Genomic DNA, 17,044 nt, shown 5'->3' on the forward strand with positions numbered 1-17,044 from the left:
ACAATTTTTTGCACTGCCACAGAACTCTTGCACCGACAGTGATCGGCCTCCACAGTAATTTATTTTCCTCTAGAGTGGACTATACCATGGGGGTTTACCTGTTATGTAACAAATTACTGTACAAGTGTTTAGATCAACTGCTTCCTTCATTATTAAAGTAAGAATTACAGAGTTCATTGGTTAGTCTGCAGTCAAGAAATGTGGAGTCCTTTGATTAACCTCATTCAAATTGATGGATGAATAAAAAAATACATACATAATTTCTCTTTATTTACACAACTATTTCGACATTGTCTTCAAGATTATGAAACAAACCATTTTTGGCTGATGACACAATTAGCTCCCCTCAAAAATATTCGCTCTGGAAAGTGCATTATGAAAGACTTCTCAGGATAACATTGGGATTGGGTCATGTTCTGGAGATACATGGAAATCATTTGATACATTCACAACATTACCTCGAGATATGTACTGGTGTCATTGTAATGTACAGGTGACTACATTCAACACTGCATGCTAAGTACAATATTATAGCAATACTTCTTTAAACTGGCAGTAAATATTTGTATCTTGTTGATTTGTGAACATTTCAAATGGCAATATGAAATCTCCTGAAAAAAGACCACAGACCACTCAGATCACTCCAGTTACATCATCATTGATATACTTTGCATTTATTGTATTTAGGATGTGATGTGTAGATGATTTACATGTTATTAAAAACTTCAAAACCAAATGAGAATTAATTACTGCATTGAAGATGTCTACCACAGCAGATAATAACAGTAGCAACTGGAGAGAACTAAAATGGGTTAAACAAAACAAAATACATTCCTCAACTCCAATGAACATGGGTAAAAGGAAACCCTTTTAATTTCCTGACTTACAAACACAATATTGTATATATAAATGAACAACCTTTCTTTAAAAAAATGAATGCATTAAATCACTTATATGTCTTTTGTACAATCTGAATTAAAAATAACACTAAATTGAGACCCTTGGAACACAGGGCAGGAGAAAGAAGCCGTTCAGTAGCCCAGCATCTTGGTGTCACCTCATTTACACTTGACCACATTTCCATACATTGATGTACACATTATAATAGGAAGTGTAAAATCTTCATGATGTGGTCATCTACCTATCAATGTTCACTACATTTGTCCAGTTAATGTAACACAAATATGGAATAGTGTAAAAGATTTGACAATGCTGATGTTAAATATCTTTAAGTACTGAAAATAAGTACTGTACTCTTAATCTTGATAGGGTATACAGAAGATCACATATAGTTGTTTCAGCCTGGCATACCTCATCTTGAAGGTGCTAGATGGAGGACAAGTGGAAACATTTTTATTCCTATAACATGACTGCCTTGAAAAGTCACTAACTTTACACAAGATGAAATGAATGAGTATCATTACTATGACAGTCATGTTTATGAAAAATATGATTCTTTTTTTTTGTTTGGCAGATATTCTCTGGGGTGGCATTGAATCATTGCACTGGATACATTCACTGAATCTATCGTGAGAGTAACTATTAGTCTAAGCCCCACTACTCATGAACTGTTTTCAATACAAGTGAGGATAACATAAACACTCTGGCCTTAAGCCACGTAAACCCTCTCCTTACTTAATCATATGGCACTACAGTTGAGGTTTTATCATTAAACACTGCGCCGGCTTCACATCCATAAATTACGTAAAACAATGGCAAATATCTTTTTTTTAGCTGTTTTGTGAATCAAAAGAGTAAATAAATATTCAAATGACATGGCTATGTTTATGCACTGTAAGGTCATTTGCTTTCTGCTTTACGTTTCCTATGGTAGGCCCTGTAGTGACTAGACACACACGTTGTCTTCAGGTTTGAGATAGGACACTGCAAAATGATGAGCATAAATTTGTGTAGACACTTGACTGACAGCTTTTGGTAAATAACAAAACATTAATTTCTACTAATTAGTTATAAATTATATAAAGAAATGTTTCACTTTTAATGAGGTACATCATAACATACAGTAAATCAACTTCACTATTATAATACATATAAATACTGTATGAACATTCACCTATACCAACACTGTACTATACAAAGTGAATAACAAGTTTTAGTTATAAAATATACCTTTTCCCTTACAAAAAGCTGTCAACACTTTATCCTCCAGTCAGGAAAGTTCTTCTTAGTACTTAGTACTGGGCTTTGCTTAGTTACCTCCCAAGGCCTCAAATATAAGGTAAGAGCATTGCTGACAATTGTGCTTATTGGCAAGTAACTAATGCCAATTAGTTGCTAAGAAAACTGGCCACTGTAATGCTACCCAGAAAATTTATTTGCATTCCAGTCCGACATCTCAAAAGTGGCGCACCTCCACAGGAACGCAGTGAGAGGTATGTTAAATAATATTAAAGTGTGCGATACAACATGAATACATGAAGTTCAGTATATATGGATAAATAATGCCTAACATTAAACATATGAATTCTTGTGTAGTATGCACATATTGAGGTGATACTACAGTAACTAACACAAGGAAAAGGGATAGGAAGGATGAAAGAAGTGGGCTGATTTGGAGAGGATACTGACTGGACATCTTACACACATAGGGATGATGCTGAGTCTGGGAACATTGGTGCTCCAACCATCTAAGGCACTTTATAGCACCAGGTAAAGTACTACAACCTGTCATAATCAGCATAATAAAGTTAACGTCATCATAGTAAAGCCTTTTTTGAGTACAATAAAATAAAATAAAAAGGTTGACATTTAAATATCAAAACCTAAGTCAACCACAGTACAAAACACCCTGAGTGTATGTTATTGAAACAACAATATAAATATATGGTGCTTAATGTACTGGTATTGAGACAAATCATATGAGTTATTGATACTGACATTAACTTGTATGCACTGAAATGACTCGGAAAATAAGACATGTGAGAAAGCCAGCAGATGCAGACCTTGGAGAGATCCAGCATGTTTCTTTATTATACAGTAATAAAACTCCACAGGCTCAGTTCTTGCTGGCTGTATCACACAAACATCTTGTACATGGTAGGGTAAAACATCCTCTGATTATCAAATAACCCTGTATTCTATGGAGACCAAGTGATTGATTTCCGACTGGCTCCACTGTCTTTTAAAAGGCTTAGGTTAGCCCCAGAATAGTCTTCCATGGTGCTTCAAATGGATATAGAGGATCACACACTCATACATGAGGAATACATAGGTATCATAGGTATACATATACATGTGCATATGATTACAATTTGAACCTATTTATAAGATATGTATATGAATCTGAATTACAAGACACAACTGTGATACACTCCCATAAGTCATGGAACACAATTAAAAATACATTATATATCAAAAGAGCATCATTAACTGTTTTATGTAAAATATATATACATCACATCTGTTTTGAGCCGATGAAAGCATGTGCACAGATGATACATGAGACTGATCACCGTTACATTATGTTGCACTTCAATACGTAATGCTGAGCAATTGTAGGTTTTGTGTGGTATGCCTCACAGACCTGAGTGGGTAGAGCCTATTAACTTTCGAAGAAAAAACAATATTTACAAATATGTAAGTGGGTGGATCGAACGTTCAGTGGGTGGATTCAACGAACATCACACCATAGAATCACTTAAACAATCCCATATTGGTCCTCTCTTGCACCACTATGACGCCTCATCACCCCTCATGAGGTTGCAGCGCTGGAAAAATAACGCCACTTTGTACTGTGCGGCAAAAGGTCCGCTTCTGGCACAGAGACGGCAGCAGCTTGGATACACATCCTATGTCTGGCAGACCTCAAGGTGAGCTTGGTTCTTCACTGTCTGACATAACAGCAGGAGATGTGGAGGTGGGCAGTGATGGTAGGGCATGACGCCGTTGCCGAAGCAATGCTGGGTCAAAGTCTGGGTGGCGGCGTGCGTGTTTGCTGTAAAGAAAATTAGTCATTAAAATATATGCACAGGATGCTGTCCTACAGAACATTATCTTACAGAACATTATTCTTATTCAATTAAAAGTTTACTATTTTATGAATAAGTTGAAAAATATCTTCTCACAAAATCAACAGTTGTTAATGCGTTAAATAAATTATTAAACAAGTAATCAGGCTAATTTTGAAATGAAAGGGATTTTATGCATACTGTAATATCATACAATACAGTACTGTACAGTACAGTACCATGTTGAACATGTTTATTGATTTCATCTTTTTTCTTAACTGCTGTCACATCCTCTTAGACCACTGGATGCTATACTTTCTACACCTCTTATCATTTCTACAGTTTTTATTCTCTTCATCATATTCATCCTACATACTGCTGCTCACCTGTACATCATCCCTATCACTTCTAATGTGCGGTTTCCATGTTCCTCTCCCGCATTACATTCTTTCCCCCTCCTACTCATGATTCAATTTGTCACCCACTGTTTCATTTACTGACACACCCACTCCCAGATAACGGAAACACCTCACTTCCCTCTGTCTATTTACATTTTAACCAACAATGCTTTCTCCCTGTCTCCCTTCTCTAAGTATTTTTCATCACTTTTGTTTTATTCATAATTAGCATCTTTTTTTTTTTAGTCCACAGTTCCCAATCCATACCCATTCAGTAACATATGTACAGTAACTTTTGAATCCCCCCAAGCAAGGTACTGTTACTGTACTGTCATCTGGAACAATAGCTCCCTTACCCTCCTGTACAGTTTCCTATTTACCGCCCATGCTCTCCCCTTACATTAATCTTACTTTTCCTCTCTTGCTACTTTATCAGTAAAAAAAAAAAAAATATACGATATTGAACCATGAGAACATTACACATCCTGTCGTAACCCTACTTTCACTGTGGACCATTTTTGTTCTTCCTGTCAAATTTTACACGTGCTCCTCTACATTTTTTGGAGGGTAAACTATTCAATAATTTCCCACTACCTCATACATTTTCATTTCTGTATTTCCAACCTTAGTTCTATCATGTTTATTTTCCATTACCGAAGTGAAACAAACAAATAATAATAATAATAATAATAATAATAATAATAATCTATTACCTGAGGTGGTCTGATCGCATGAATCGTTTTTGACAGACAGGACACACGAAATTCTTCTCCCCTGTGTGAGTCCTTGTGTGCCGCGCCAATTCATCACTACGAGCGAACCGTTTGCGGCAAGTGGGCCATCTGCACTCAAAAGGCCGCTCTCCTGTGAACAAATAAAATATCTTAATTAGTGACGGAGGTTTAAAAATGGTCATATAGAAACAATACTTTATCAATTATGGCTGTGCTGTGCTAAATCGAAAATGGGAAAAAATAGGACATACAGTAAGTACAAAATTGTCAAGAATATAACTTTCTTTAACAAAAAATATATTCTCAAATCGTTAGGTTTGGTCTAGTTCATCAAATATGACCCAAAACCTATGACAAATTTTTAAATAAAGAAAAATAAAATACCTGTAGGCCTACCCTAAAAACACCAGATACCAAAAATAGGAAGTGTTCACTCGATCTTTAAAAAACTAGCCAGTGTATTTACTGAAGGGTTAAAAGACAATAAAACATACGGAACTTGAACCAGAGTGAGGAGGATGGTTTCTGTGGTTGTGACTGGTAATGGGCTAGTTTCGGTCGTGTAAGATGATGGTTATTAATGGTGGTGTTGGAGATACAGGAGTGATTGATTTTTTTTATTTTGCCACTTATAGCGCTAGTTTATTGTGCACCACATACTCTTCCGGTGAGCGGTAGCGCAAAAGGATTACAGAGTATGGTTTACAAAGGGTCAGAAAAATTAATCCCCGTGGTCAGAATATTATGACATTGAATGTTACGCAGTATTTACAGGAGTGGAAGGCGGCAGTGGTGGCGGAGGTGACGCACTGCCACCCACGCGCGCCGCGTTCTGATTACCACAGTGGAAAGTGACAGCACCAAGTTGGATGAGGTGCAGTTTACTCCCGCAGCTCATATTGTTTGTATTGGTACACACAGCCACTTGTGGTTTCTATACCTTTTTATGATTATGAAACATTTATGGGTTTCAGGCATCAAAATTTTCATATCGCCTTGACTTAGAGCGACATCAGTAATGATCATTACCTTCCTCTACTGTTCCGTGGTCATCACCACACTTGTTCTGTCATGACAAACGTTGCAAATATTGAAAGTTATATTCTGTGAGTATCGAGGCATATTCTACTGTGTCGTAATCTGTTATAATCTAGGTCTGGGAGCATCTGAAATAAACTTAATCATTTTAGATATTCTTGTTAGTGATGGTAACAACAGATGTAAGGGGGAAGTAGTACATTTGTTGAGTTGTTCCGACGTGTGCCCTGAATAACGAGTTGGATGCCCACAAGAGCCTACAGGTTATTACAAATTCCCAGGCAGCTCTACTGACCGCAGGCTAATTATGTTCCGTCGCTCACTAGGTTATGCATGGGAACTGTCCTCATTGTAGAGCCTTGTTCTACCCCTGGCAGTGGCTCCACCACCTGGCAGTCACACAACCCCAGTTTCTAACTCGACTGGACCCACACCCTCACCACCTTCACCAGTCACAGTTACCCCGCTTCTCAGGCTCTCTACCCCAGCCTCACCTCGCCATCACGTTCACCTAATTACCATCTGGTACAGTACTGACGTGGCGTTAAATAATAATCGTTAAGATATCTTACAACTCGCATTTCTCTAAACAGTATTCATCAAATTCAGTGTTTCCTTCATACTCTTTGTATCACAACACAAAGGTCGTATCTAAGTATTGCTGAGAATAATCATATAACATTACAGTTGCTTTTGTTACCAATATCATCTTCCTCTTCCTCCAGTCTACCACAGTTACGCTTCAAAATTCGCGGAAATCAATCCTCAGGCACGGCGCACCACAACACTCACTTGTTTCACGCACTGCCAACTCTATTCAAATCTTTGAATTTACCCGAATCAATATTACATACACACTGTTGCCTGGCTAGCCCTCTCGTAGTTTCCTTTCAGTCGGATAATACAGGGTGATATTTTTTTGTCTTTCTTGAAACGATTATCAAGGTTCTCGCATTCATTGAGCTGGCAAGCTTTTTTTTATCAGTGATGCTCCCAACACACCTCTCGCTATCCCTTGAACCATTACTTTATGAAACCATGTGAAATAAGTAGCAGCATCACCACAACCCTACAGCTATGACTATCAACAACATTACCATGACTACCACTATCACCACCAACTATCACTATCACCACCAACTATCACTATCACCACCACCATCATCATCAGCACCACAACCTCTACAAACACTAGTTGATTGAGTTACTGATTGTGGTTATAACAATACCACCAGCACCAAGTCGATCAACCAGTCACCATCACCAAAACTATTAATTTTCGCCTTTAAGAGCACCATCATCACTGTCACTACGACCATCATCACTAGCAGCAGGTGGAGGAGGGTGGGGTGGCGACTGGCAACGTCCCCTGAGAGATCTTACCCCCAGGACCAGCGGAACTTATATCGATCCTAAACTGGAGTGTCCCGCCACCCAGCCTCCTCCCGTGTGTACCTTCACCCTCTGATAACTTTTCACACATACACACACTATGTACACCATGCCAACCAACTAGCCAATTACATGCCCCCCCCCCGCCCCCCTTCAAAGGCTACCTATTCATCCTCAACAATTACCACCCCTAAAATTCACCCTTTCCACACACACACTCCTCCCGACCCAGCACGTCACACACTCCTCCCGTCTTTGTTGATCCTATAACAAGGCCAGCTGGTTATTATTAGATTCTTTGTCCTGGTCAGAGAGACAAAGAATGTGGGGGTATATAGATGACAGAGAATGTGGTAAAGGAAGGAGACGCAAGGAGAGACGGGAAGTCAAACAAAACTTACAGACCAGAGTTGTTTTTTATGGCATTTGTAGGAACAGGTCGATGAAATAAGCAATCAGCGTCCTCTAGGCCCTCATCCACCCCACCAATACGACTAAAGCCACTTGTAATTCTTCCCTGTCAAACTAATCTTCCATTCATGAAAATATGGTCTGTGTGACGTAGAGAGTTTAATAAACTTTATACAATATACGTGTACAGAATAACGAATACATTAGACAAGCACAAGTGTTATGGTTCTGCCGGTGAGTTACTATCACTGTATACAATTAGGGTAACACAGGTGTGTCATCCATCACTATCAGGATGGTGCGGCACCACAGGTGGGCCCAACACCTGCCACGAGCCCTGATGCCAAATTCTGGTGGCGCGTCGCAGGCGGCAAGTGTCACCCCGGGCTAGTACTGTACACAGTTACTGTACGTGGACACCTGAATTACTATATGTATGTATGTATGTATGTCAATATTCCTGGTAAATTAAAAAAAATCATTTCCGGGATTACACCTTCAGACTCGGTGAGGCCGGCCACGAACACTGGGGACAGATACCATTAACAATAAAACTATTTAGTGGTTATGTAGACCCTGAGGCAATACACACAACACAGGCAAGGACATAACAGTAGTGTACACTAACACTAATGTTATGAGCAAGAATAACCTTATTAGTAGCCGAGAAAGGAGTCTGTAGCGTAGTCACTTGGGCCAGCTTGTGCATTTTTGTCCAGGGGTACTACAAACACTATTATATCTCTTTTCATTCTACAAGTCACTATTCTTCTATCATTTGTCATTATACATAAAATAGTGGATGTTAACTACTACTGTATATATTTTACAGATCTGTGGTGTGTGGGAGGCAACACTTGAGTCAACTTCTCTTTTACGTAACCGTGATTTCCTTCGCCTCCCAAAGTTTGCTACACCTTGTCTCGTTCTCCTTCGCCATCCTGTGTGTGTGTGTGTGTGTGTGTGTGCTCCCACGCTCCCAGTCTCCGCGAGCCTAAGAGCAACAAGGGTGTGACGGATAAATTTTAAGAGAAAGTGTTGGTGGTGGTAGTTGAGGTGGGTGTTGCGGTAGTGATGAGTATTGCCGTCCGCCAAGTGTGACCGCCTCCACCCCTTACCCCAGTTCTTGACGCCCACACCAAAACAATCCTTAACCACGACAGCAATACGGTTGGTTTTACATAGATAATCGCAAGTTCAAGTCAACCTTATGCAGAGTAACGGAGACACTGCATTCTAGTACTAATGAAATCGCTCAGTCTTTTGTTTCCGCATTTTGTACCAAATGAGAGTGATGGTGAAGCGAACTTTACAAAACCAGGCGAGTTTAGGTTGCAACACGTGGGAAGCAAGATTGTGTTTGCCACTTCAGACAACGCACTGCACTACACTACCCGTTCCTCAAGCGAAAGTGTGGCGCGTTTTAAGTTACGACTAGGTCCAATGTTATATTTACAAAACAAATACATACTTTTACATAAACTGTTCCTGTGATAATGTAAATGAGTTTAGCCTTAAGGAAACTACTTGTATGTTTAACCAGTTCACGCGTTTTATCAAGACCCGGAGTAGGGTCAGCAAGACAAAAGGTTAAGAGTGGGTTCATATAAAGGTAGCAGAGATGTGTGGCGCGTGGGGTGAGCCAGGCGTGGAGGGTGGTGGGTGGTAGTAGCGGCAACCCCCCCACCCACCCTTAGCCTGCACCAACACCACTCAGCCCCACGCGGCCAAGGTGCTCCCTGTCCATTACCTTCAAGAAACAATACACTTGCAAAACACATACGGTGACTGTCATGATTAATCCCACAGGTTAAGTCAAATATTGTCGATAATCTAACGCTAAAGATATCTTGCTGAGGATAAACAAATAAACAGACACAGACTCATATCCTGGGGGCGACAGATCCATGGTGCATAACGCCACCATCTTAGCGCACTGCGGCGAATTAAATGAGTTAGTAAAGTGTTGAGAAAGTGCGGCAGCTGGGGAGGACACAGCCTGGAGATTATAAACACTTCGGTTCTCACGCTCCACACCCACCCCTTAGATTTATAGCACCCGATACTAAGTGAATCGCCGCCCCACCAACCATCCTCCAGTCACGCGTCTGTGTGTGAGTGTACGAGAGAGCACTTGTAACAGAGATCTCACTCCTTTTAATACATCATAAAGTAGTGAGGTAAAACCCTAAGTATTTGGCCCTTGAGATGTATACAATATAGTACCCAAAGTTTGCTCAAATATATAGCATCCTCCTCCACACACACACACACACACACACCTTAAGTTGGGGGGTCTAATATGTAGGTGATGATGCCCTCCCTTCCTCACCTCACCCTGCCCCCCCCCTGGCCGCTACAACCCTCCCCTTCCTCACCTCACCCTGCCCCCCCTGCCCCCTGGCCGCTACACCCCTCCCCCTCCTCCTCACACAACTTGTCCACCTCCCCGCGGTCACACACACTCCCTCAACTTCATCATAACTTCATAGCAACACAGTCACTTCCTCGTTTATGACCCAAATCACCCTTACGAACACAAAACACACACACACACACACACACTATTGTTTACTATGATTGTCAACTATTATACTATCCTATATACGTTACATTAATCAAGTTATTAATCACTACATGAAGAAAAAATAAACGAATGAAAATACTGTTTATCTGGTGTGTAGTAAGTACTCTCTCTCTCTCTCTCTCTCTCTCTCTCTCTCTCTCTCTCTCATTTTAGCTGTTGTCAATTCTTTCTCGATCAACACCAATCAAACTGTGGGCAAGTGTGAGTGCCCGTACCTCCCTTATATTCTATCCCTTATTCTCTATTCCTCCTCTTCAATCTCTGGTTATGCTTTAAGTCTCTTTGCTGGTTTCCGTGTGTCACCCTCGCTTCCCCACAGAGAGACTCAGCGCCCCACCCATTCACTCTCCCTCCCCCACCTCCACCCCCATTCACTACTTGTGGTCTACGTCATCAACAAAAAGTGTCTACCTCTTCCCTCCATCAGAACCCCCCCACACACCTTTCTTCTCCCTTATTCCTAGGATCTATAGGCCTAATATTCCAAAAAAATAAAAAATAAAATATTGAACCAGTTATATGAAGAAAAAAACAAATAAATGTAAAAAAAACTGAAAAATTATAACATTATTTAGACGCATTAATAAAAAATTAAAAAATAAACAGAAAAACCATAAAATTGACAAAAATGACGAAAACTTCTCCAATTTATCGAGAGTAAGATAGTGATGTATTTTTAGCCAATATACACGACAGCCATCAGCAACACCTAACAGATCACGTGTTTGAGTTTTCTGAATAAAAAATATACAATGACGAAGAGGGAGGGAGGGAGGGAGGGAGGGAGGAGGAGGAGGAGGAGGAGAAATTACCGGCTGAGTGATGGAGTCAGGTTAAGGAGGGGGAGGGGGGGCAGGGTGGAAACTCGACAAGATGAAATTTATGCTCCTTGTTTCCGGGAATTGTGATCACGTTGAGAGAGAGAGAGAGAAGCATGGGGGAAGGAGGTGGTGATGACGGTAGGCAGAGGGAGAGATGAACACACACACACACACACACACACACACACACACACATAAAATAATGAGGACACAAGGAACGGTGATGAAGGTCAGGGCAAGAGGGAAAGACACGAGTGACTGGATCAATAAACAGATCACGGAAGAGAGAGAGAAGGAAGGCAGGAAGGAATGATGAGAGGGGATGACCGAATAACTGGAAAGCTCAACAAATAATGCAAGCGTTGACTCTAAAACATCACACGTGTAACATAACATATACATAAAGGGTCATAACACGGAGGAGTCGTCTGCAGTGTATGGGAGGAGGAGGTTAGCGGGTGGTAGTGGTGGTGCCGCCGGCGTAACCTTCCACGTGACGGTTACGGCCCCAGCAGCGCCCTCGTGTGTGTGTGTGTGTGTATGCTGCCCTGGCCCACATCTGCACCTCACACGCACACACCGCTATCCATACATACACACCGTAATTTCTAAACGCTAAGGGCAGTCAGTACTGAGGTGCACAACAAAAGTCTTTAAACAGATACCCTTTATCCATTACTTGTTCACAAAACTAGACGTGAATAATTACCCCGACAGTTCACATAGAAAAGTGTCCACAGTCTCTTGTAAAAATGTATTCTGGTTTCCTACACTAATACGTAAGTTTATTTTTTCCATGACCGGTAACCCTATATAGCCAATTTGAATCCATATAGTGCACTAACCCGTTATACTGTTGTATTCTTCCCCTGGCCCCAATCAAGGAATATAGCACACACACACACACACACACACACACACACACACACACACACACACACACACATATCCAGACAATTGGTACATCTGGATTTCGATGATCACAAGGCCACCGTGTTATTTCACTGCACAATTTCCACCAGTCTTCACCTCGTCACTCCCTCACCCACAGTAATTTAAGATATATGCGACTCTGGTTAAGGTTTATTTTCGCTCTCCTATACTTTAATCGTAAGTAAAGATTATAGTCTTCAAATTAACGTGACTTTACTTACCGTTTATACTCGTTAACTATATTCCTTCAGGTGTCGTCAAAGGCGATACTGTATCGCACTCCAAAAATCTTAAGTAATTAATGCGAAGACTAATACTTGGGCAAATAACTGGGACTGGCAGTAAGTATTAATTATATGGCGTGGATTATTCATGTACAGTATTATAAAACCTGACAAGATCACTTGGGTCGCCAGCAGGGCATGTACCGACATTCCTTTGATGACAAGGAACCGCATTTCTCCAGTGGATTATGTTACACCAAATACAAGTAACATCTGCTGAGCAGATTACTCCCTGACGAGCGCCTGACAGCAGAGGAGAGATGATAATTATCTGCCGTATATAAATTATTATCAGACCTTCATCCACCGTTCTGTATCTTGTATAAAAAATTAGAAAACGATTCCATGACGAGACTGTAATGAGATGGGTAACTTATGCGCTTCGTGAAGCCCACTGCTACACCGTATACTGTACACACAGGATACCTCAACTTTTCTTACCGAGGGAATCCCATAATAGACAACTAAATACTTCGTGGTGTATAATATAAACCTTTACAAATTAAAAAGTACTGAACTAAAAGTGAATGCTCAGGCGACTTGCAAGTGAGGATGCCAGAATCCCGCCAGTGGTGGGCCGCCTTTGTTACCATCTGCCCGACCGTTACCGGCACACACCGGCCGTCGTTTAAACCCCAGACCCTCGGCGACCATAGCTTTAAATGGGGGCTGCTGCTTGTTGTGCATGTCCATACACCGGAACAAATTGTGAGTTACGAAAGACTTTCTACATCATCTACAACTCGAAAGCTACAGGAAACAATTTGACACTTATCCAGGTTTTTGCTGGCACTGTAGGGTGCACAACAGATACCACGATACATCATTGAAATTCAATCTAAGCAGAAAAACGGTACATTTTCCTTGCCCAAGAGAATAATACAAGGAAGCAGTAAGGTCAGTGTATGAAAAAGAGAAGTGTGTGTTCCGGGGAGGGCGGTGCTCAGGCCTGCAGCAGTGTGTGACAGTCAACCTACAACTCCCGCGCGTGGAACCTGACGCCACCTCCCCTTCCTCCACGCCTCTCACGTGGCACGGTGTCCCACTCGCCGGTGTGGAGGCCTTGCACGCCTTCACATGGTACACAGGGCCACTTCCATGTTCATGCCATACACGTTCACGTATTTACATGACAAAGTTAGACGCACATTAATGCTATACATGTCGGCGTCTTTTGAATAGTTTACACTGAATTGAAGATATACACGACCACACTATGAATGGTCACGCCCTCACAGCACAGTATCTCTTAAACTAAGACTTGTACGTGTGCGCTGTACACCCACTCTACCAACGACTAACGAACAGAGTCATAAGCCCTCCACAGAAACACCCTTTAATAACACCAAGACCACTTAAAACGCGTGCTGTTAACGACGCATTTCATATTACACTATCCCTCCTGCCATCTAAATCTTAAAGGTACACAAAATACAAAGGAATACAAAACGTTCGTGTATTCTGGCGTACGATTCTGATATACCTCAAGCGGCTCGCGTCATCCCGGATTTCAGAGCACAAACTGGACAAGTATGGTGGTGGTGGTGTACAGTGGTGGCTACAGATGTGGAGCAGGAGGTGGGTGTCGACGGGGAGAGGAGGGGGGAAGGAAAGGGAAGAGAGAGAGAGAGAGAGAGGTCTAAGTTATAAATCAGAAGTGGTGGGTAAGACTTGAATGTAAACAAAGACAGAACATCTAGATAAATCCAGGATGATGTGCAGGCAACTGGAGGTATGGCTTGGTGGTGGTTAACATGGTGTAGAGAGGTGTGGCTTGGTGGTGGTTAACATGGAGTGGAGAGGTGTGGCTTGGTGGTGGTTAACATGGTGTAGAGAGGTATGGCTTGGTGGTGGTTAACATGGTGTAGAGAGATGTGGCTTGGTGGTGGTTAACATGGAGTGGAGAGGTGTGGCTTGGTGGTGGTTAACATGGTGTAGAGAGGTATGGCTTGGTGGTGGTTAACATGGTGTAGAGAGATGTGGCTTGGTGGTGGTTAACATGGAGTGGAGAGGTGTGGCTTGGTGGTGGTTAACATGGTGTAGAGAGGTATGGCTTGGTGGTGGTTAACATGTAGAGAGGTATGGCTTGGTGGTGGTTAACATGGAGTGGAGAGGTGTGGCTTGGTGGTGGTTAACATGGTGTAGAGAGGTATGGCTTGGTGGTGGTTAACATGGAGTGGAGAGTGTGGCTTGGTGGTGGTTAACATGGTGTAGAGAGGTATGGCTTGGTGGTGGTTAACATGAAGTGGAGAGGTGTGGTTGGTGGTGGTTAACATGGTGTAGAGAGGTGTGGCTTGGTGGTGGTTAACATGGAGTGGAGAGGTGTGTCCAGTTGACGATCCTAAGCAGTGACGACAAAAAGTTAGATAGGGGCCACACACACACACACACACACACACACACAGGAGCAGCTGCCACCACCCATTCCCCCCATTCCGCCCCCACCTCCACGCACACCGCCCACTCTCAGAGCCACGCCCTCACACACACCGCGATTAATAATACGTAAAGGGTGGACGGAAGTCGTCAAGGGGAACTGTGTTTGCTGCTTCAACAACAATGTCACCTGGTTAGTTTGTACGTGTACGGTATACGAGAGAGAGAGAGAGAGAGAGAGAGAGAGAGAGAGAGAGAGAGAGAGAGACTTCCTGTAGTAGTGTGATACAGGTGTGGACAAGCAACAGCTACAGATTCTCCCTAAATTTCAATTACTGCTGGGGTGGGAAGGAGCCCCTTGAATCGATGTCATATACAAGCATCAAAACACCGTGCATGGTAGCGAGCCTGTAGGTCAGGACACAAGCAGGGAACATTTACACGAGGAGACTGGTAATGAAAGGACGGCAATGGAACTGTCAACCAGTTTGGCAAGGGAAGGTGGCGGCAGTAACAGTCAACCACCAACAAAAGCTCGCACATACTAAAGGAGGGGGGACGATGTTCACTCCATCTCACATCGTGTAAGAGCGACAGCAAGATGTGCCGCTCACTGTAAATTATACCAACTATATGGAAAGATATAAATGCGACCAACTACATTAGTTCCCCCAGACCAGCTGAATGGTCTCGCTGGCGCCACCTAGGAGAAAACCCTCTTACACCCGAGTGCAATAAGAGGGCCGGGATGGGGCCCCGAGGACGGTACAATAAATCTAATATAAATTGCCCTCTGGCCTTCCACTCACCCCCCGGACCAAGGGAAACAATGTCGCATCTGAGGTCGAGGAACTGATAATGGTGGAGCCCCGATGACGAGGTGATAATGGCGAGCTGGCGTGATCCCTCTCTCTCTATGGTTGCTAGGCAGCATCTGCATGTTAAAGCAGCAGGGTAACAGGGGGTGGGCACTACCTGCATGGTGGAGTGTGCGGGCCGGCCACCGAGGCCCCACCCACCTGCACCAGCTGCGCACGGCCCAACAGGGGCGGGGCGGGGCGCTGCTGGCTGCACGCTGACAACACGCCGCCCGTTCCCTGACGTCACGCCCCACCCGCCACGCCATGCTTACTGTGACATCATTGCTGCCACGCCTCACACGTCCATATGACGTCACGCTTCCGCTACAGCCAATATAAGATACAAAATACACTGCCACTACGTCACGATGGAGGCTTCATGAAGTGGTGGTGGACGGCTCTGGTCAAATCCCGCCAGTACCAGTGTGATAATGTAATGACAGAACGATCTAACCTGAGTTAACCTATTGCGTGTTTACTGGCAGCTTTAACGTACTGAACTAGTGTATTATTCTTATATACCAACACTAACAAGCTGACCTGACATGAACCTTCACCACACACCACCACTCACACCCCGTCAGGATGCCCACACTTCATTTATTCTAGCCCCGCAGCAAGCACGCACACACACACACACACACACACACACCAGGTATTGTGTTGCAAGACCCACTGCTTCCCGGACAGTGATCAACCCCTCCCCCCTCCCCACCTGCACAGCCCCACCCATCTTCACCTGTGCGACTGGAGAGAGTTGAAAAATATGATGAAGGGATGACAAAGGGTGAGGGAGATAAAGGGTGAGGGTGAGGTGAGGTGTAAAGTTTACAGGGCTGCCCACCACGACCATCCTGCACACTCCTTCCTCCTCTTCCTCTTTACACATGTCTACCTCCACCACACCTTAGACTGACCACCCGCCTCCTCCTCCTCCTCCTTCCCCACCTGCCACCTGCCCACCTGCCGCCCACACCACCCACCACCACCTGCAGTCCTCATCCTTACCACATATATTGCCGCTCTCACCCCGACCCACCACCCACCACCCACCACCCTCACCTCTCACCCACTCACCCTCACCCTCACCACTCACCCCACCACCTCACCTCCACCCACCACCTCACCTCACCACCTCCCACCTCCACCACCTCTCCTCACCTTCACCACTCACCCACCACCATCACCTGCTCTACACTCCTTGGTCCCACAAAGCGACGTAAAACTATCACATTTATATCA

At 43.2% G+C, this 17,044-nt stretch overlaps 1 protein-coding gene across 1 annotated transcript in view; it reads right to left on the reverse strand.

The window, feature by feature from the left end:
• Positions 1 to 253: 253 nt before the first annotated feature.
• Positions 254 to 17,044, reverse strand: part of LOC121867450 (Krueppel-like factor 16) — a 62,149-nt gene continuing 45,358 nt past the window's right edge. The window contains exons 2-3 of the mRNA XM_042367364.1: positions 5,080 to 5,230; positions 254 to 3,955 (exon numbers count right to left, since the gene is read on the reverse strand). Of these exons, the coding sequence (XP_042223298.1) occupies positions 3,826 to 3,955; positions 5,080 to 5,230 (281 nt within the window). The 3' untranslated portion in view covers positions 254 to 3,825. The remainder of the gene's footprint in view (positions 3,956 to 5,079; positions 5,231 to 17,044) is intronic.

This window comes from Homarus americanus, unplaced genomic scaffold (genome assembly GCF_018991925.1).
Source record: "Homarus americanus isolate GMGI-L3 unplaced genomic scaffold, GMGI_Hamer_2.0 scaffold32583, whole genome shotgun sequence".
NCBI lineage: Eukaryota > Metazoa > Arthropoda > Malacostraca > Decapoda > Nephropidae > Homarus > Homarus americanus.